The sequence below is a fragment of the Diadema antillarum genome, unplaced genomic scaffold (genome assembly GCF_040938485.1).
Source record: "Diadema antillarum isolate AM-2024a unplaced genomic scaffold, OU_Dant_1.0 seq00000376_RagTag, whole genome shotgun sequence".
In the NCBI taxonomy this organism is placed as follows: domain Eukaryota; kingdom Metazoa; phylum Echinodermata; class Echinoidea; order Diadematoida; family Diadematidae; genus Diadema; species Diadema antillarum.
Window position 1 is genome coordinate 199,921 of NW_027271375.1, and position 23,635 is coordinate 223,555.

Sequence of the window (23,635 nt, forward strand, 5' to 3'; positions counted from 1 at the left end):
TATTAAAAAAGCGACAAATTTGTCAGATTAGTAGACAGTTGTATCAAAATGAAGAACTCTAGATCATTTATGCTTATTTATATCCCAGATTCAGTGATATGTAAAGCAAAATTTGAAAATGATTGTCAACTGGAATGAAATTTGGTGTTTGCAAGCACGTGGAAACATGTGCTTACGTTTTCCATGTGCATATGTTTTACCCTTTACCGTGCATGAATTCAGACTAGCAGTGCCCAGGGCAATCCACATGAATTATTGATTAAGCATTCATGTGCCTGGGAGCGCGAGACGCCTCGTGAACAGGTGGTTCAGGCATGTCCATTGTTCAGGGCCATTGTCAGCACACACTCACAGACACATCATTGGTTCCTGTGCAAAGTTCATTTTTGCACAGAGGGCTAAAATTTGACCAAAATCTGAAACCTTACTTCAAAATCAATCTTAGATTTCATGAAATTGATTCATGCTTTCGCATCCAAATTGCCTTCAACAAAATTGTACACTATTCAGCTATTACTCATATCAATGACAGTTTTATCAAATGAATAGTTTTTGCGCTGTTAATGATCAAAAGTGGGAAATGTTTTTTGAAACACCTAGTACATTGTAGTACTGTAATATACCAACGTGGATGCTAACCTTGAAAAGAGCATTGCAATAGTTATTACTCTGTGGGCTGAAAAGGCACATTTTCTGGTGGCAAAACAGTAAATTCTACCTATCCTACGATAGACACGTGTATTGATACAATTTGGAAAACACAGGATTTTCTACGAAACCTGCAGTATTTTGAGGGGGAAAAAATGTACAAAATACTGCAAAAAAAAGAGAGTAACAGTTGGTATCTCTGCAGTAATAATTCAATCTACTACTCCAAGCATAATTATGACATCTAAACTACTCATTTCGAACACCTGACATTTTCAGCAACAAATAAGATAAAAAAAGGTGAGAAATAGGTAACCGCAGTCTTGAGGAATGCAGAGTGCCGGACAGACTCTCACTTCTGAGTCGTCAATGAGACAACGTGGGGTTGTGATTCGTGCACGGCGCAAGGTCCTTGGCCCCGAGCGCATGATGTCATTCTTGAGTTTCGATGAACTCTACATGACTTACATTTGTATCGAACACTCTTCATGACATAGAGTAGGTTTTGAACCACACTCTGATCGCTGTTTACGTCTTCAAAGGTGGTTGAAAGTGTAACACAAGGGTTTGAAATCTGAATTCCAGTGAATACAAGATGCACGTACAGAGAGCATCTTCTATATTTTTGAGATAAATCGAGGACACAGAACTACAAACTTTCAATATTTCAAGTTTGTAATTTGATGTTAATACCAATAAAAGTAATGATAGTAACAAAGAAAATAATAATAAATACTAGTAAATAATAATGATACTACTGATAATGAAAATAATAACAATCATCATGACAATATTAACAAATACTATCATTGTCATCTGATCATTTGCTTGACAACCGTTCCTTGCTATCAAACAGAGTAAGCTGGGGCTGTCTCTATTAACCAATGTGAGTGATAAACGATGGATTGCAAAGAAATATTTGGAATTTGCATTATGAAAAATAAAGGGATGGTATGGTTCTGGTTGAGATGGGGCGTCAGGTTCCCAATGTTTTTGTTGTTTTTTTTTGGGGGGGTGAGATAATTAGAAACCTCGTTAATATGAAATATGAAAAGAGCATATAATTCTAAGAAGAATTCAAAGTTTTCTTCATGAAAATTGGTTTTGAAATGGCTGATATACATTGTATATGCAAAACAAAGCGATCCTAATGCATGGGAACCACCTCTTACTAGGATCACTTTGCTTTACTTTGTTTTTGGATATCTCAGCCATTTTTAAAGTTGTTTAAGAGGGGGGGGGGGGTTGGCACTGAATGCCACTTTAAACATTCCTGTGGTTCCGGCTGAACATGAACGAACATGCCCAGGCTGTAGATCTGTTTGGGGACACAATAGGGTGGGTGCAGGGATGGGAAGGAAAGGAACCGGTGGTGGAATCCAGTTTCCAAGATGTAGGTCTAAACAAATTTTCCCATCGCTTCATATTCGTGCAGGTGTCATCGACTGGCGAGGGTAAATGCTACACAATTATTTCAAACATGTCATATTTGTGATTTTTTTTTTAAAAAGCAAAAGAGAGGGAGAAAGAAAAAAATATTGGCAACCGCAATCTTCAGGAATGCACCCGGCCGGAGAGACTTTCACTTTTGAGTCGTCACCGAGGTGGCGTGGAGTTGTTACGCGATTTGCGCGCGCCGTGAGGTCCTTGGCACCGAGCGCGTGATGTCATTCTCTGGTTCCTATATGAACTCTACGTGACTTACGTGATGCATTGTGGAATTCGCTCAGCATGACTTCAGTTTTGGAACACCCTCTGATCATTGTTTACATGCCTTCAAAAAAAAAAAGGAAAAGAGATGACTAAAAGTGTGCTATGCAGCTGGTAACCTCATTTTCCATCCAAGACTAAGGACACAGTGCATCTCAGCAGTTAATAATCGGGAGACCCTTCAAACAAATTCTGTTATAAACTACAATGTACAAAAATTGTACTTCTAGTCTACTACTACTCTACATCTGATAATAATAATACGGATAAAAATAACAAAAATAATAGAACACCATAACTATTACTACTGTTACTATTGCTACTACTACCACTACTACTACTGCTACTACTGCTACAACAACTACTTCTATTGCTCTTAATGCTACTACTGCTACTACTGCTACTACTACTAGTAGTAACAATGATAACAATAATAATAATAATAATAATAATAATAATAATAATAATAATAATAAATAATAATAATAATAATAATAACAATAATAATAATAATAACAATAATGATAATGAAAAATCATAATAATTTTTAGTGCTTTACAGAAGAAAATTTTGTTGCAAATATGAGCTCAGCAATGCAGCAGCATCATAACATCAGCGCTCATGACACATACCACAAATTGGCAAGTCTGTATGATTTAGAAGTTGAGCAGCTCTTTAGTTGTTTGGTACAAAAAAAAAATCAACAATTTATATTTCTCTAAAATATTTGGGCATAGGCAGAATCTATCCCCTGAGGAGGACACACAAAAAAATGTATTACTCCAATATTGTACACCAAGAATGGGTCTGAAGAAAATTTTGCTCGGGAGAAAAAAACTAATAAAAATTGGTGAATTTTTTGTGTACAAATCGAATGGAGGGCTGCTCAAAACCTACGTGGATCAAACTGAGTGGCTAACTTGTGTTGCTCTCTAAACATACAGTTGTATACAATCCATAACTTTTTTTTTCATGTGTCCAATTCCCCCCCCCCCTCCAAATTTTCATTGATCTACTTGTGTGATTTTTGTAAAGTTTTTTGATGTTTTTGTTTTTTTATATACAACCTGGTACATCAGGCTATTTCACTATGCAGCTTTCCTTAAATCGAAGAAGAGAATACATGTAATTGTGTTTGTTCCCTTAAATGTTTATTCATCACCAAGATGATTCATTTCTGTATGTCTGTCTGTCTGTCTGTCTGTCTGTGTCTGTCTCTGGCTCTCTATTTCTCTTAGACCTGTCCAGTCCAGGCTGGCAAATACAACGATATAACTTGGGGGAGACATACACAGTATGGACAGAGTCGAAACTTCTTTCTTTTTCTTTCTCCTTTTTTTTTTTTTTTTTTTTTTTTGTCAGGGGTGAGTATTTCTGGGTTTGAATAACCCTATCACTACAATTGGCAACAAGTCTGTGTGTAATGTTGATGGTGTTGGGAGGTGGTGGTTGCGAGGTGGTTAACATTTGTTCGCTCACAGTCGTGGCTCACAAAGAGTTTTTAGACAGCTTTATGGGCTACTATGGAGACTTGTGGAGAGTCACATGGCGATTTTTGACGCTCCTTTTTGGAGGTAGGGAAAGTGCATTGTCATTTCAACAGCTGTAAGAGCAGGCAGGTCTAGCCTTCATGCAAGGATATGTGACTTTTTTTTTCCTGTGCTATGTATCCATGTCAAAGTTGGGTCTGATATCAATAGGCTAGGCAAAATCTCTCTCTCTCTCTTTACAGTGCACTATAATTATACGAGCACTGCATAGGATGGTTAGTTCTGAAGAGAGCTTGTACATTATTGTGTGTGTGTGTGTGTTGTTTTTTTTAATACATGGAATAGAATATAATAACTGATCACTGTCAAGAATTGGCCAAATCAGGACAAACTGTATGAGAGCAAATATGCCAACAGTCTCGCAATGGTATGCGTTACGAAATAAACACAACTACAACATTAAACTGCATGACTGCTTTGTACTCAGAAATGGAAAATGTGTATTTGTATTTCTTACTGCATTTTGCTTTGAATGGAGTGCCGGAGACATATATCTGCTCAAAGCGTTAATAAGTGACATCTTGACCAAATTTCATATCTATATGTTCATAAATGAAAGAAGTCCTCTACTTCTCGCAAAATCATGTTCCCCATCTGGTCCCTCCCATCTGAATTTATGGCTCGAAAACAAATTTTACATCCATCAGCGTGTATTCATGTCTTTTATGCCTGCCATTTTATAATACCATTCAAAGATACTCCTACCTTAGGCCAGAGTTAGAAAATGATTTTTTTTTTCCTCAAACTTTCAGTTAAGTCTGATATTTATCTTTCAAAATGTCACCTTCACCTAATTACCTATCTCTATTTACATCTACCAAACTATGATATAAATGGCTACTCCTAGCTAAAGTCATGGCAAGAAAATGACCTTTTTTTGTGTTTGTGTGTGTGTGTGTGTCTAAGTTCAGGGACCATTAGCCTTCTTTGACCTTTGGCCTCTTCCCTATCATTTCAACTACAACAACTGTTTATCATTTCTATCCTTCCTCTTGAATCATAATACAGGTGTACTTTTCTAGCTGAAGTTATAATACAGAGAGAAACACACTTTCAGCCAAAAGTTCATTGACGTTTGTCCTTTCTTGCAGGATTTTGTCCAACACATACTTGGCAAATCTACACCTCGTTTTAATAGCATACTGAAGGGGGTGTCTCCAATTACAATAACAGAGAGAGAAAAAAACATTAACCCCCCCCCCAAAAAAAAAAAAAACCCAACAACACAACAACAACAAAAAACAAACACACAAACAAACAAACATAAAACAGCACCTCTGGCACCCTTCCTATATTGTATGCGTAGCTACAAACATTGAGACAATATCAAAAAATTAGGAGTAAGGGAAGGGCTTTTCACAAATATATTTGCTAAACCTTGACACACACACACACACAAACACACAAAAACAATACCACATTGTGCATGAAATCATAGGATGTCATTCTATGCTTTATCTTGAAGTGATGTTTATACAGTATGTACTGTCCAGGTGGAATCATACAAGATCTACATTGTAAGGGGAAAATTGTTTACATGATGCACTAAATGCGAGTGGTGATTCACAAAAGTTTTGTGCTGCAGAAAAGGCCGCTGGCTCCAATATGCGAAAGTTTCATGGTGCGAATGTTGCTGGTTTTGCAGTAATTTCTGACAATCACTGCCCATTTGATATCGGAGGAAGACAGCAGGAACTGGTAGTAGAATCAATCAAATTTACAGAAGTTTGCCACTATGAGACACTCACAGGGAGTGATGAAAATCATGACAAACAAGAGACCCTGGGTCTCGCGCTCACCTGAGTATCACAAGTTCACCTTTCATGCATTCTTGCATACTCTTACCTGAGAACATTGGAAACTTGGGGCTGAGGCAGCTTTGAGAGCTGGGGGCATGGCATCCATTTGCATATTCCATCACACTGGTAAAAACACCTGCCAAGTACCGTATGTCAAAAAAAAAAATTACAACGGGACCCTCCGCAATGATATCTTTAAAAATAGTGAATCAATCCAAATACAAATTCAGGGTATGAAACTATTTATAACTCATTGCCCACATCTTACTGAAAACCCCATCCGATTTGCTTCAGTGGTCAAAGAGAAATGAGGAATTTTGTAGAGGATGTCAAAAATCTCTTCCCTCCAAGTTCTGTCTATTGTATTCACACACAAAGCATCGAAGTGCTACACTCGGAAGAATCAGACTCATGACATGCTTTACAACATTCCACATTTCTCTGTGACCGCTTAACCAAATCGAAAGAGGTTTTTCTGCAAAATAGAGCTAAGATGCTATATTTTAAGACCCTGAAGTAGAATTTAGACAGTTTAATCATATTGGGTGTTATCAATGCGAAAATTTGATTGTAATTTTTTTTGGGACATACTGTACATTGTATTTTATAGCAGGTTGGGCAATGCAGTTTTGAAAAAAAAAAAAGACTTCAAGCTCTATCACTTCAGATTCTAGAGAAGAATATTATTGAATATTCCTTAGTTTAGGAAGTTTGGACGCACAACGGACAACGGACGAAGGACAAGGGACGACGCACGACGCACGACGGACGATGGACGCCGGACGAAGAGCGATCGCAATAGCTCACTTGAGCCTTCGGCTCAGGTGAGCTGAAAAGGTAAAGCACTAAGACGCAGAAATTGTTAGTTTCTTATACTTGATAAATCAACAAAGTAAGACATGATATGGAATTTCTTTTTCAAATGGTGTGGACTGATTCCAGTTAGGATTAGTCATAGAAGTTTGAGGGATAGCAAAGAGGACTAGCAAATCACACAAAAAGGGAGATTACTGCCCCAGGCCATGGAACTGGTGAGTGCCTTTTTTCTATGCTTGCATCCCAGTGACGTGTCTTTCTCAAGAAAACACTCCTCTCTTCCACACGTTGCCCACGTGAAATGGGATGATTAACGGCCTGTTTACACGTGGTTCTGACTTTTAAAGTTGCAAAGAATCGCTGCAGACAATAGTGTTCACCCCTGCCCGAACCACCGTTGACTTTTATTGATTTGGCTGATACGATCCAAACATCTTTCCCCCCTTATTGCATCAGACACTCACTTAATATTCTATTTTCCCTTTTTACGAGTCCGCCCAACAATCAAACTCCGACCTCTTCATCTTTCTGCTTTTCTTGCCGAATGACTTTTCTCTCTGCTGGGTTTTTTATGACTCCTCCAGAGCTAAATGTCAGAAATCTCGGAGGCTTTACTGTACAGGAGCTGAAATTGTTAATCATGTTTCTAATCTCTGTCAGTATGAAGCACGACAAAAATATGGATCTCTTCTCTGCTTTGTGACACTTTGCTGAGATTTACGCCTCTGTATCTCAGATCGACCTCTCCACTGTTTTCTATCTGTCTATCATCATCTTTTAACTTTTTTCATCCCCGAGATTTTGCCACAAATCTGTCCCTAACACAGATCGAAATTCCCCTTGTCTTCGATTTCCATGAAAGTAATTGTATATATATCTGACACATTGATGTGTTGAAAAGGTCTTGAGATGTCGCATGCACTGTTCAAGGTTTTTGACAATCAATTGTGAAGCATTGTGAAAACTAGATTTGATAAACTGTAGCTTTAAATGAAAAGTCTTGTTCCAAAAAGCATCGAAAACTTCGATTTTGAAAACAATGTATACATTTTAGCAATCAAATGTTTGCATGTTTAGTTGCTTTATTACTGTATACACAAAAGGTTTAGTGAGTCTAAATTTTTGCAAATCGGGACTTACCGACAATTTCACGAGTGATTAAGTTCGCAATCATGGAGTACAGTACTGAACAGAGAAATGTATATGTTCATGTCACGTTCATATCGGGATCAGAGTCAATTTTTTGTGTGTCTTTAAAATTGTAAATAGCACCTGAATTGCGAAATTCATGGAAATAAAGACCTCACAAAATATTTGGTATACAGTATGCAGTACATGACTCTTGCATTTCACTTGTATTCTTCATGAAATATGAAATACTGTAAAACACAATAATTTCGTGGCATCAAATTTTCGCGAATTGGAGCTGACGGCCTTTTTCGCGGCATGATATTTTTCGCGAGTAGCCTCTAACGTTCAATGCATATAGTGCAGACAAGAGCCTTCACATGCGTTTTAATTTCGCGAATCTTGGCTCTTGCGAAATTTGCGAAATTAAAATGCACCCAAATATTTCTTGTTTTACAGTATCTTGAACTAGTCTCCTGATATTCATGGTCCCTTTGCTCCCTCGGGTTTGGTCACTCGCTCCTACACAGTGTCTCACTCCAAACTCTCACTCAAGGTTGGCAGCCCTGTGACAATAGACTTCTCCAAACGTCCGTGTGCCAGAGTGTTTTTTTTTCCCCATACATTTTAGCATCATCATAACAGCTCAATCTGCAAAGATGCGTAATTCTTACAATAAAAGAGCCAGTAGTGTTGGGATTTTGTACCTTGGAGCGGGAAGGCTGGCCCTGCTCAGATATATTTGAGACTCCCCATAACAAATTGTGAACGGTGTTATCACTGATTTCTATGTAAGTACACGGTGACACAACATTTGCTCCCGCGACAATAGCTCCGGTCTTACAGTGTACCTTTTACAGGGACTTAGGGTTAGGGTTGTGTATGATAGGGTTCTAGGTTTAGTTTGACGTGAGAATTAGGATTAGGATTAGGGTGATGTTTGTGGGTAGAATTTATGTTTGGCTTAGCGTGCAGATATTCTATGGGAGCAATTGTTGTAGGAGCAAATGTCATGGAACCAAGTACAGACAAAGCCAGAGAATCCTGAGTGGTGCTGATGGTTACCGACGAGCATGCGCTTCGATGCACATATTCGTGATTTAGGAATGTACCCCGGTGGGCAGAATGAAGATCAATGCAACTGGACCACCCATGAACCCCAATGCTATTGGCTCTTTAACCCGTTGAGGACGAGTCCCGAGTATACTCGGGCAGGGGTCTATGGGAAATGCGTGTTGTAGCAAAATCAGCCCGTCCTCAATGGGTTAAGCCAACGCATAGCTACATGGTGTCAGTAAAGTAAGCATTATGCTAAAGATTGGAATAGAGCAAATTAGAATTGGCAGTCATTTACGATAATTGGGTGATTGATTGATCGACTGATTGAGGAAAATTGCCCTCTAGGAACACACCCATGAAAAAAAGGCCTTCCCCAAATGGTTTTCAGTTCAATTCTTTTATCACTGTTGATTAAACAAAAATCATGTGGAGAATATATATTACTTCAAGGGCTGACATGTTTATTATAGAATGATAACATAAAATGATGAAAATACATGAATGAATAAAACAACCAAATTCACGGACAAGAACTGTTTCCACATCTTTTTCTATTGTAATTTTGACCTCCAATTTCAGAACACACCAAAAACTCAGACATATGGATTCTATGTAATCTGCAAAGTTCTAACATTTGGGTTATCTTATCGACTCTATTGTGGTAGTAATGATGGCTTAATTGAAGGGGTTATGCTTCTCCAAATAAGACCAACAGTACATCATTGTGCATCTACAATGTCATTCCTTAAAGGCAAAACAGAGTTTTCAGAATGGCTCAAAATTCATCTTCAACCATTTGGAAGTTGCTTGCAATATATCAAAAGGGCTTATTGAGACCTTTAACTGGCCAACACGATTTGCCAGGATAATGAGTTGTTTTGGAGTATTTTTAGATCAAAAGTGTAAAACAATTTCGATTGTATGCATACGACTTTTATCCTAAAGTGACCAATCCATTCAGTAGTGGGTATGTAGAACACTGGTAGTCCATGATGATAGAATTATGTCCAAGCAGTAGTATTGAGCCATATGCAGCTAATACAAGCTGCATGCGATTCACTCTCGTGCGATGGATAGTGCTATGGCCCGATACATGTAACCGATGTAATTGATTATGAAACATCGAGTAGCAACCACAATTGGGTATGCTCTGACATTGCAATGCTTCCGGCACACCTTTTTAGGTGGTACAATGTATTTCTCATTTTCGTCATCACCCACTTGAAATCATGTTATCACAGCATTGCTTCATGCATTTCTTATGCATTGGTCTCTAATTCAGAACAAAAATGTACAGTTTCTGCAGTCATATGGAAACCATGTTTTACCTTTAAACGTCCAAAAGAGAAAACAAGAAACTTTGTGTCAGTGACTCTCAGCTTCCTGTGGTAGCATATTACGACTTTAACAGATTCCACGTCATCTCTGCAGCAAAAGACGATCACTCACCATCCCTGCTTTGACTTCTCCTAACTAGACAGGGGTTATCAACCAGGCCTCAAAACCAGGTTGTAATTGGTAGCAGCAAAGTAGATACTTTGCGACACCTTCCTAGAAATGTTTTTTGTTCGTTACTGAAAGGATTCCACAAGTGAAAAGTCTCTGCCTCTTGAGTTCTGTTGAAATCCACCTGGTGTTTGGGTGCAGGACTGACTGAGAGCATTGCACGGGTAATTAAAAAAAGGAAAGCGTGGAAGGCATCCTGTTGTTGCCAACAGTATACAGCCATTTTTCATCTTTAAAAAAAACCAAACACATTATCAGCTTCAAGAACAATGACGCTTTAACGGACTAGATATATATGCATAGATGGGGACATCGTTAAGCTCATAACCCATTTTTCTTGATAAACCTCTGCACGTTTTGGAGCAGTCTCCATTGTCTGTATATCACCATGGCGATTGAAGAGTTACAGAATGAAACTTTTCTTGATAAACTTAATGCAATGTTTGGAGCAGTCTCCATTGTCTTTGTCACTGCGGTGATTGAAGAGCTCCAGGAAAAAAGCATAGTGCTAACGCCCTGAAAATGACTTCTGCTGCTATTTTCACATGCTGCATTCCCTCCAAAAATTTAAGAGGAGCATACAACTCTCATACCTGTATGTTTAAGCATAAAAACAGAGAATTTGACATTTCTGCTCTTTTGAGAATAGAGGAAACATTCAAAAGGTTTTATATGTGGTATCCAAAGTACACCACATCAACTCACTTGATCGTAAACTTGGGGTTTTTTTTCCTAAAACTACATTCAGAGGTCCTTAAAAAAGGGTACTTTTGCCATTCCAAACTTGCAGATGTTTTGTGAGTGGGTCAAGAAGTCCTGCTTCGCAAAATAATTGAACTTACTAATTAATTGACGCATGCAGTATGCAGCAGTGCGTCATCTAAAGCTCAGATGTGAGTGAAGTACTCTTGCCAGGCCCAGATTTTATACGCCCTCTCAGACTGCAAGCACCGAGTCAGACGGTGGTAAAACGCAATGCACCGTAGCATGCCCAGCTTGTAAATCATCACACACCAGGATGCAACATGACAGACCATGTTGAAACAGCTACCATAGCTTGCTGCAAGAACTTCGACAAGACGTGGCAAATTGGGACAACACATGCTGCAACCATGACGAAACACGCACTGAACATGGTAGAACACGACAAAACTTGAACGGACCATGAGATACTTGGGAATATGTTTCTTGTCGCAGTGAAAAGACACGCCTGATTTAGATATTTGTCTAAATCCTGAGACGCTAACAGTGAAAGGATAATGCCTCATCCAATCTGGGAGGAAAAAAATAGTGAGAGAGAGAAAGACAGACCCACCTTCCTCAGAGAATCCATTGGACATGATTCTGCCGAGGCGTTCTGGTCGCGCTCCGGTCCCGCAAAAGTAGAGCCGCATGCGGATGGTTGGGTCTCCAAGCTGCTTCAGACGTATCCCGTACAGCTCCTTTATTGTCATCGATACCCCAGTAGCCTACAACACACAAACAAAATCAGAAACAGACAAGCGAACTGAAAGAATGATCTGAACTGTATTTTTTTTTTCTATTTTCTACCCTTCCTTATCCCTCCCTCCCCCCCCAAAAAAAAATATATTCAATGACCAAAACATTGTAAACAAGTAAAGAGTTCTACAGTGACTAAAACATATACCCACGAATCACATCAAATTTAAATGGGAAATTCCATATTTCACTGAAGACGGATAAAACACTGGAGTAATTGCATATATAGAGTTTATGATATACTTTATGATCTTTATCACTATTATGTATTCTTACAACAATGACTAAAACAAGAATAGTTGTGTACTGTATGCTTTGTCTTTTATGTATCTTTTACTGTTGGAATGATGAAAATAAATATCAATTGAACTAAAAAAAAAAAAAAAAAACTGAATTGAGTTGAGTTGACAAGGTGGGGGAAGAGGCGGGACTGTGTAAGGCAAGCAGTGCTCTTTGACGACAACACCAACATGGCAACCTGTGGTCGGTGCAAGAGTTTAAGTTGTTGTTTTTTTTCTACTTAAGGGTAAAAAATTATGCTAGATAATCTGCCAAGGCAATCACTCATAATGAGAGCACGGAAGAGGTACAAAGGGATGTTCCTTGTGAGTAGCAAGAGGGATGTTTTGCAACAGTAGAAGATGCAGCAATATGGAATGCCACTGTGAGCAATGATTGCCATAGCAACCACTAAGAAGTCCTGCACTTTCATTTGATAAGACAATTAATGGTATATTGAACTCTGTTGAATTCACTACAGTCTGCTAGCGCCGAGTTGTCCGGATGCATCCTCCTTCATATATGCAATCCCTTTATTCCACGTGCAGTGTTACCACTCCTCTGCAATCAGAAGAAGTTCACGGTCCACGACCTTTGACTTCAAGCAAAAATCTTTGACCCCCTTCACACAGGGAAATATTTCCAAATGTGTTTCTGTGCCCAATATTTAAACAAATTACCCATTACACATATCCAGCTGAAATGAGTGACATTTGACTTTTAATTCCCTCGTTTTACGTAAATTGTTTCTTCACCTTCATCTTAAAGAATTGTATCACCACTGGATATTCTTTGGTGAATTCATTGTCAGATATTATTCTTCTTAAGAATAACAGTTAAATGACCTCTGACCTTTCATTGCCACCATTTTATCTCAATAATTGTTGATATCTATCCCTCCCACTACAGTGTAAGTCATCATAACTGGAAATTCCTAGCTGAGGTCATAGCCAGAAAATTATGAATTTAGCAAAGTAAAGTGTCTTTTGCCTCGACCTTTGACCCCCAAATCTCCTATGCCTAAATAATTTTCTATCTTTACCAATAATATACACGACTGTATTTCATACTATAAACTATTACCACTGGCAAATGGTGCATCAACATCTGTATGGGTGTCAACTTAAGGCTTAGACTGTGGAAATTCCTACAGATATCAAATCAAATGTCGAGAAACCAGGCATATATAACCTAGGATAAAGACTTCTATAAAGCTTTTTATGTAGGATGACATATTCTTTGTGACCTGAAACTGTGCAAGACACTGCATATCCTTGCATTGGTCCTACTACAGGATTGAAGTAGATGACCTTCATCCCAAAATGCACAGCATAATATTGCCTCTTTTTTTACTTGTTGCTGGAATTTTCACTGAAGAGAACATACACCACAGTTATACAAATGTCGACACAAAAACAGGTTTGTAGAGTGTGGGAGTTGGAAAGTTCAGTTCATGGTCGTCATGTATCATTTACAAGTGTGAACTGGAATACCCCTCAAAGTTTTCAGAGAAAATAAAATGGGATTAGGAAGAATCTCCTTCTTCACTTTTGAGCCCGTAGGAACTCTCCGTCCCCATTTTTACTAATATCGTGCCAGCAGAAGTCTATGGCCTCCATTGTGAGGAAAACAGAGGCTGGTAAAAGGAGGGCATCTAACTTTTCAAGCTGTAAAGTTGTAAAGAAATTATGCACACTTTCCCCCTCCTTTCCTCTTCTCATATGTAAAGCCCACCCTTCTCCCTCTTCCTCACCCCCCTCTCCCCCCCCCCCCCCCCCAAAAAAAAAGAAAAAAGAGAGAAGAAAGAGCAAAAGAAGATCAGTATAAACTGAGGTTATCCAGGGTGCCATTCACATTCCCCAAGGGAGTATGGGAAATGGGAGAAACAGTCCCTTTTCCCCCACAACCCCCTGTACTTGGCCTCTTCTATTTGGGAACTTCACACCCCCTGGTGAACTCTCGGTGGCTCGGAGATAGAGGAGTTCCAGGAAAAATTCAGCCCGAGTCCAGGGGAGGTGTTCGGTAATCGCTGCAGCAGCTGCCCCGGAGTAACATAGCAGTGGGACAAAATGAGAATGTGCTAGTTCTTTGACCTTTTCATCTGCTCGGGGTCCATCATCATACTCTCAGAAAAAGAAGAAAAAAAGAGAGCTGGAACAAAAACAACAACAAAACACAAAGAAATCCAGGGAATGAGTAGAAGGGGGATCACTAGGCATGGAGAGGGTTGAGGTTACACTATCAAAGCACCTGATGCATTGGGCAAGCTGACTTAATGAACCTGAATTATGACAATGAAGACCTGTTCAGAGTATCACTGACTGTGACAGTTAAATTTTTTCCCTTCAAGAGTATGGCCCTGATGGTTTCTCATGAGGAATGTTCAAGTCGCGTTAAACCTGCCTTGCACGAAACGACCTGAGGTCGTGCGACCTTCCAAATGGCGGTTTGGCGCCACCAAACACCAAGCATCAGGTCGTAGGATTACATGTAGGTCACATGACCTGATCGAAAGGTTTTGGCATGTTGAATTCTTTCAAGTGGTTGTGCATAGGCAGCTGGTTAGCTGCTAGCTGCACATGCTCTGTGTGCTAAGGCATGTAAGAGGCAGGTTGTAGATCCTAAGGTCAGGTCGAATGACTTGGTTTCATGGTCGGAATGTCATACGACCTCAGGTCATGTGGTATGTGGCAAACTTTACAGACACAGAGAAGTTGGCTGTCTGATAAGGGCAGCATGTTATGTGATCTGAAGCCACATTTTTATGTGATTTGAAACTACTTTTTTGGTTTATTTTATATCATCTACACAATAGTGAGAAAAAGAGGTAGAAGGCTTTGTCTAAGTGTTCAATGTGCTTATATTCCCTTAGTCCTACTGTAAATACATGTATATGTGTTTTTTGTTTGAAGTTCAGACATATGGGGAGTAGAGCAAAATGTACACATGAATGAAGCAAAGTGTTGGAGTAATCTGCCCCCCCCCCCCCCCATCAACGTTTTGTTCAATAATTCTGTAATGCAAGATGACCTTGCCGTGAGGCTTCTTGGCTTTTTTCTTTCAAGTCTCGTGCAACTTTTGAGACCAAATTCGCAAGATCGGCGCATACCGTTATGCAGCCATGCCCATTTTTATAACGGCACGTCACCCCAAAACGTGCACAATTTTGTAATTTTACATACATTTCCTATGGAAAACAGTGCTCTGTCCTGAAACTCATAAAAACCTCACTATTTTTACATCCATCATTTTGTTTGATTAATTGTATGGGTGGAATCAGCAAAGATTGAGAAGTATGGCTGCCAGTGTGGATGGACGACTAAAGATCGCGAAGACTTTGCGATCTTAAACTTCGCAATCTCTTGCCACTGTGACCGCAGCTATAGACACACATACACGTATACAAGAATGTCAGTATCGTTCTCTGTGGATAAACCAAACAAAGCCATATCTACATGTCGATAGCAATTCTTCTTTCTCTAACAGGAATCCACTATAAAATAAGAGAAAAATAAGAATCTGCTCTGAGAGCACAGATCACTACCAAGGCAGCTCGTTCCTCTCAAATGTTGTGCAACTACAGGAGCATTCTTTTTTTAAATCCTGTCAATCTGACCTTTCTGGATCACCAAATCCAGTAATCCTGATCAGATTTTGTAGTTGCTCTAGCACGTGGATACACAGTTGCCCCCATTATTTTTTATTCATTTATTTCTTTATATTATCTTCTTTTTTTTTTACCTATGATCCCGGGCATTCTTTGAGAGGAGTTCTTGGGTAAAATGTTGAAACTGCCACCGTCTGGCAGAGATAAAAATATGTGACCCGCTACAACAAAAGGATCCTAAAGTCGCTGAGGGGCGAGCCAAGCATTGCCCAGAAAAATGCTATTTTCAGGCCTTTCCTTTGATCATTTAGCTTTGAAACTTCGGCAGATGATAGACGATACATTAGACTACAAAATTATGTAAAAACAGAAATCCGAATATTGGACAGATTTTGGTGATCTGACTTCAAACTCGACTTTCTCGGCTCACCCGTCAGCGACTTTAGGATCCTTTTGTTGTAGCGGGTCACATATGTAAAAGTTTTTGGCTCCTGGTGGTGGGGTGGATCACCACCACCAAAAAAAAAGTAATTATTTGCTCCTTGGTCCACTTCTGACCTCCCCCAAAACAGTTCATCTCACATCTTTCACAACTTTTTGCATAAAATTGCCAGCACACAAACAAACAAACAAACAAACAAACTAATGTCAGCACAAATGCGCACATTATCATAGATATTGATGTGGGTTCAAAGAGTTTGATGACCATTTGACCGGGATCTATCAAAAGGGGTAGTTTTCAAGAATAGCATGGAAAGGTTGGATAATACCAACATAATACCAGTACCATCTGTGATGATGCAGTTGGAGCTACAGGCATTCATCCGTTGAAGACAAGTCCCGAGCATACTCGGGCGGGCGTCTATATGGAAAAGTAACATTGTGTTATAGCAAAATCCACTCGTCCTCGACGTATCAATGCTCTACTACAATATCAAGTCTTGTGCTTTCAGAATCGAGGAACGAAAACCTGTTAAGTCTGCTTTCTCCCAGGAGAACTCTGTATGGGGAAAGATAGCAAAACCACAGAGCAGAGTCAATCTGTGCATCTTGGTACGTAGCTTGGGAGAATCATGGTAAGGATGGGGCCCCCAAGAAACTTTCCCGCCCACAACGCGACATCTGTGTTCCCTCGCTAGCTGCTAATGCAACAGTTTGGTCGTCAATTAGGTTATGTAAACATGACAATTGAGCGATTGTTTGGGGAACAAAGAAATGTTTGTGTATTGGCGAGCGATGGGGGGAAGGGGACGAACATGTGGACAGCCATTTGAGAGGACAAGTGTGTCATTCATGTGCCGGTTTTCACGCCAGCACGCCACCGGGGGAAAACGAATTCATCAACGCGTCACCGCTTCCATGCGATATTGCCCCTGGCAGCTGCGGCTAAACTGGGGGTGTTCTGGTGGTGGGATGAGGGAGAGTGGTGGGGGAGGGGGGAGTTGGGGGAGGAGACATATTTCACAGCCGTTCCTTGGTTTCATGGGAAAGTAGACATTAGGAAGGTAACATGATGATATGACATATCCATGTGGCGTTGGTTGTATTCTCTGCATGGTGTGAGGTGTGAGGTTAAAGAGACTTCCTCTGTATTCAGAGGTAGGAAAGTCAAATCAACTCATTATTCACATTAACAGGCTTTTCTTTATACTACCGGTACTCATAATCTAATTTACAGGCATAGTCCTAAACTAGCTGAAATGGCGGAAGTTCAAACCAAGATCACTTCATCTGGAGTATATGATGTTATGAGTGCCTGAAAATGATAAAAGTGCAAAAAAAAAGAGAAAAAAAGACAAAAATACGACATATTCTACATACACTGCCCAAAAACACCCCCCACAAGGATTTGTAATAGATTTTTCCCCGTGCATTAGTAGGCAGATTTTTTATTTTTTTTTTCAACCTGTTAAAACTTTTTGAAAACCTCCACAAAATCTATACTACAATATTTGTCTTTTTATAGGGACTTAGAACTGTTGAGAGTTGGCATGATCTTTACATCGACGCGAGACTAAAAATTCTACTTCTGTTAAAAAAAAAAAAAGCAACAACACATTGCATCTGAAAATGATATTGGTCTTAGTATGCTGTCTTCAGCTGGTATCAAACACTGGCTGATGTCCTGGATGGACTTTAAATCTGCAAATCCCATAATTGCATCGTCGCCAATTGTCAATCACACAAATCACGCACGAAAGTAAACTCACATGGACTCTTACACTTATTACTTGCCCGAGCAGTAGAAACGTCCAAGCTTACTTTGAGGGTTTGCTGGAATTGCACAGCTCTACCTCCTTTTCTTTTGATGATTTCCTTCCAAATTTAGGACGCTTTGGTGAAGCATGAAAGAAACTGTTCTTTTCATCGTCATGAGTGAATGCAGTAATATCAGTAGATCACATCAGTGAAAGTTTGAGGAAAATTGTGGCTGGGGTTTTGTAAGGAGATAGATTAGTTTTATAAGGGTTCACAAACTTCTGTATTTTTCTTTTCTCTCTGTGGCTTAGTGTTAATGCCTATGATTGGTTATTATATTTACTAGTACAGGGTTTGAACATATTTCAGAATTTTTTATGACTAAATATAACTTATTGAAGTGTAGAATTGGGATGTGAGGCGAGACCCTAGAACTACATGGGGGGTGGGGGAGGGGGATGGGTGAGGGGGTAGGTAAGGAGGGTATTTTTTTTTTGTGTGTGTGTGTGTGTGTGGTTTTGTGTAAAGTTTGTGTACGAATTTAAGCTGCATGTCATGTTTTTTGGGGTCACTTTATCCCGTTCGATTGTTTTCTCGTTTGATCAATCATTGTTGATTGCATATTGTTTGCATACATTCAAGACATATGTTTTGTCACGTGAAATTATAGAAATCATATAAATATTGTTGAAAAACAAAAAAAAAAAGTGTGAGGGGAGGAAGTTCTTAGCAGCTGAAGGTTATCAGTGATAATTTTGTATCTCCTTCCCCTTACCATCGTGACGTCGGTAACGCGACACCTCTGCCCAGGCAGCGGCTTGTCGATCATCTCCTCCTCAAATCTGATGGCAATCTGCTGTCCTTCCAACATTGATCCATGGTCCTTGTGATTCCCACGTCTACCTGCAGAAACACACACGAAACAAAGTATGTGGGACTACTTAAGACAGTGATTTTTTTTTTTGGCACTTTTACTGATGATGCATTTAACGAGGAGAGTCAATAAGGGGTTTCATCTTAGCATGCCACATTGATACATGAACACTTCTGGACGACATCTGAAAAAAAAAAACCACCAAAAACACACACACTATATTAAACATTCTAAGTGAAAGTACCAGACATTGATGACATGCTGAAAATGAGACTAGTGAATGAAATGGACTTCATAAATCTCTGGCTACGGAACTGTAGGGATTTATTTTTGGAGGGATTTATTCTGAATTTCTTATAGAAGGACATCCTCCTCTCCGTAACTACATGTTTCATATTGCTAGAAACCAATGCATCAGCCTACATGCATATTAACATACACACACACATTCACGCATACACATATGACATCAGTGCAGTGCCTCATAGAAAATGCATACAGGATATATGACTGCAACAAATATCAATGGGTCATGAAAATGTGTAAAACTTTCAAATCCACATTCTATGTTCAATCTTTAAGGAAACTTCTACCCTTCTTGTTTTATTCTTTTAATCTATACTGTAAAACATGATATATTTGCGGCACGAAATTTTCGCAAATTGGAGCCGACGGCCTTTTACGTAGCATGAAATTTTCGCGAATTGCCACTGGCGTTCAATGCATTTAGTGTTGACAAGAAATTTCGCGTGCATTTTCATTTCGCAAATCTTGGCACTCGCAAAATTCGCGAAATTAAAATGCACGCTAACATTCCTCGTTTCACAGTAGTGTATAATTATCTTGCATACTGCATTTAATTTTGTGTTTCACTGCATTTTATAGGAGTGACTGGGAGAGGGGTTTCTAGGGTTTGCCATGTGCTAATAATATAAGAGCATTCAGCATTTGAAGGTAATGAAAAGACGTTTCACCCATGAATTCCAGTCTCTACCACTGAGAGCAAGAAAAGAGCACCTTTTTAAGCGTCTGTGAACAATGAACATATATAATGCACTAAAAAAGCTCCTTTCTTCTCTCTTACTGCCCAAACCATGAATAGTGTACACTTTCTAACTTGAATGGATTCAGTCCTGCTTTGATACTTGACGATATCTTGAGTGAAAATTTGATGGAAATTGGAAGCACAATGGAGAGTTAATCATGGATTTTTTCTTCACCACATTAAACAAAGAGAACCATAAGATATACAAAAGTAAGATGAGAAAACATTATAGTTTTCAGTATAAAGTTGATTATTTCACAGCACTGCACAGAGCATGTATGATACCAAACATTAAAAGCATCACATACATCTACAGGTATGCAGTGATGCCTAATCCATCTTGTGAACACAGTTTTCAGTCAGGTCTTTTAGATCGGTAAAATGTACATTGTACGCAAAGATAAAATGCACACACAAGGGTATGTCCAAACATTATCATCTCACTCCACATGGGAAGTCCAACAGTTTTCACACTTGAAGAGTGAATCAGACAAGCAAATGAATGATAAAAATACACAAATAAACAAATACACTAAACAAAAGCCAACCAATAAATGCCATGCTCTGAAGACAAATCAAAGCAAGAATTACTAGTAGGTCGGAGGGTCGACGATCGCCTCGTTCACTTGCTGAACTTTTCCTCCTGGGCTACGTGCGTGGTGCTGCCACCGCAGTGGCTCAAGATGGATTGTGGGTACGATTGCCGAAGACGGTCATTAGCGAGGAATACGTTTTACAAAGCAAATCTGTCACTTCCGTGGCGCTCGGGCCGGGGAGAAATATGTCCAGCTGTGACAGCCGCCAGGCCCATGGGGAGAGGTAGGGGGAATTCAATCCCGGCCCCAGCCAACCCCCACCACTCTGGGCCCAATGGAGTGTGACGATGCCTCGGATGGTAGCTGCGGAAACGGGAAAACGGGCCAGTTTGAATGAGGGAGATGGAGAGGGAGCAAGAGGGGGGGAAGGGGAAATTGGAATGGCCTACGTGCGGAACTACCTCATGCTGAATCCAATTGACAAATTTCAGGGCTAATCGGCAGTGGACTGTGGAGATACATGAGGGTCTCCCACAAAAGGGATTAATTACACCTAAGGTTGGCCCATTGTTGTTTTCCAACCCCACATCCCCGCGGCCGCCACTTTCCGTTTCTCTTTCTCATCAATTACCGGGAGGGGGAGAATGTTTCAAATTCGACCCCAATGAACAATTGTTCCCGAGATCCCGCACCCACAGTTCGTAAATATCTTACTTGGGGCAATTAATGTGACAAGGTTAATGGGAGCTACTAGATGTAACACAATTCTTCCGCGATCCCACAGGAGTGGCGCCTACAGATGTGGTTTTCGGGCATCCGTGTGAGTGCACGTGCATGATTTTTTAACCATGCTAAGTTTCTCTGCACATGCGCAGTTAAAGATCTATTTAAATGTACACAGAGTGTTTGCCTATCTGAGATGCATCTGAGTGGTGTTTGTACAGCTTTACAATAGAGGACAGAGAATTATACTGATAACAAAAACTACAACTAATTGTTCCTCGAGTTGAAGACAGTATTTCTACATCCTTCATGGGCAAAAAAATAAATAAATAAATAAAAAATGACTTGCTGCCTTGCAAACTACATATTTCCACTTTCTTATTTTAAACTACAACAACTTTACTATTTGCTAGTTTATGTGTGTCAGCGTGTGTGTGTGTGTGTGTGTGTGTTTGTGTACGTCCTTTGACAAACAATTCTAAAGTACAGAATGAGTGTCGAGGGCAGTGTAAAAATACTTCAAGATAATACAATGCATATCTTATTGAAGAAAATTAATTTTTGATTAAAGGGATACTATCCCATTGCAACCTGTCCCCATCAAAACAAAAATCTGATACATATTTTGAAGCAATGTTTAAAAGATGAATTTTCAATTGCAATCTCATTTCATGATTGCGAATGCAAGTGAGAAAGCACAATCTCGCACAATGCACCGACAACTCATACCTCAATTTCTTTCTTTTTCTAACTCGCAAGTTTTGGAATGTTACAATAAAGTGTATCTACAGTGTAACTCCAACAACATCCCTACATTTCTGTACAAATATTAAACACGCTTACCTTTATTTCTCAAATTTCAAAGCCAGCTCAGAAAATACCATACACATGGACTACAGAGCACCAAGTGATGATGACACAGTCTTTTGTTTAAATAGCTTGGGTTGGAACCAGGTGCAAGCATGGTTGGTATTAAGTATTAGTGTTCACAGATATTCGCACCAAGTGAGGATTGTTAAGAACCAGTTTCCATGGCAATAAATAGCTAGGACATCCCACTTTGGTACTCTCTTTTGTGGTGTTGAAATTTTCAAAGATTTCCTCGAAATTTTACGCTCCACTGAAATAGCACTAAAATAAGAACACAAGAATCATTTGGGGGAGATATAGAAATATTTACTGTCATCCACGAAATAATCAGTAATTATGTTTACTGAATTTGGCCAAAAATGAAAACTTCATCACGTAAATATTTCAACTTTTACAGCACTTGCTTATGAAACTAAAATATTAATGACGGATGGTACTGTCTGAAAAAAAAAAGAAGAAGAAGTTCGTTTTCACTTTCAAAGTTGTCAAAGGAACATGATGCAGCTCTAATCTTTGTCCAACATAACCACAACCCCATTGGTAGTTAAAAGAGTTTTTGGTCTTCTGCCAATGAATACAGTTCATTTTTTTTCTTCTTCCGTGGTTAGCTAACCAAAAATAGCTGTGTAACTTTTCTAAGCAATAAACCACATACTGAAATTAAAACCTAGGCAGTTTCTCTTTAGCAAATATATGGTATCCTAAAAAAAAAAAAAAAAAAAAAATATATATATATATATATATATATATATATGATATTGAAACAAGGAAGGTAAAACTGACCAGAAACAAATAATAATAAACAGTGAAAACTTTGAGCAAAGAAAATGGGTTTTCATCGGGATGAAAATTTTCTTTGCTCAAATTTTTGACTCTATATATATATATATATATATATATATATGTATTGGACTCTAAAAGAAGATTGACTCCAAAAGACATACAGGCTGTACGTTTTCTGATAGATCACAGGAATAAGAAATCAACAAATGTGGTGATTTCAAGTGAATCATTATCAGTGTTAAAGCCTTTTTCTGATTCTGAAGTCTGGGCAACTCTGTTGTGCAGCTCATTGCACATACAAATATTTCTTTCGAAATCAACTGTTTTCTTCCGTAAAATCTCTCTCACCACCACGTTTCCAGGTGATCAAACTGGAAAATGCATTTACCTTCGAAAGGGTGCCCAGTATTCTGGGCTTGTGCCAAAAGGGATAGGAGGGAAAAAAGTGCACTATTAAAGGGATCGTATAGTTTTGGTTGAGACCTAATTTCAGGTTTCTAACATTTTTTGGTGAGATGATAAGAAACCTTTTCTGACATATGAAAGAGCATGTAATTCTATGTGGAATTCAATGTTTATTTGATGAAAATTGGTTTTGAAATGGCTGAGATATCCAAAAAAGAGCGATTTTAATAAAGTGTGGGACCTACACTTTATTACGATCGTTTTGTTTTACTTTGTTTTTGGATGTTTCAGCTATTCCAAACCCAACTTTTATCAAATAAACTTTGAATTCCTCTTAAAATGGTATGCTCTGTACTATTACATAAGCGTTTTCTTGGTATATCACAAAAAAGTTAAAGCCCAATTTTTATCTCCACCAATACTGTACCATCCCTTTAAATGTACAGTAAGGAGTGATTGCAATTCTCCATGTCACATGGATTCAATGAAGATCTAAGATGTAGTTTGCGGCTTCCGCAGGCTAACCCCAACATAAGCAAGCAGTGATCAACATCTGTTGACCCCCGTAATCACACGATTCCCATCATGCACCAGCAGC

General features: G+C 39.1%; 1 protein-coding gene across 1 annotated transcript in view; it reads right to left on the reverse strand.

The window, feature by feature from the left end:
• Window positions 1-23,635, reverse strand: part of LOC139731483 (uncharacterized) — a 116,463-nt gene that overhangs the window by 78,138 nt on the left and 14,690 nt on the right. The window contains exons 11-12 of the mRNA XM_071642367.1: window positions 18,577-18,684; window positions 11,532-11,685 (exon numbers count right to left, since the gene is read on the reverse strand). Of these exons, the coding sequence (XP_071498468.1) occupies window positions 11,532-11,685; window positions 18,577-18,684 (262 nt within the window). The remainder of the gene's footprint in view (window positions 1-11,531; window positions 11,686-18,576; window positions 18,685-23,635) is intronic.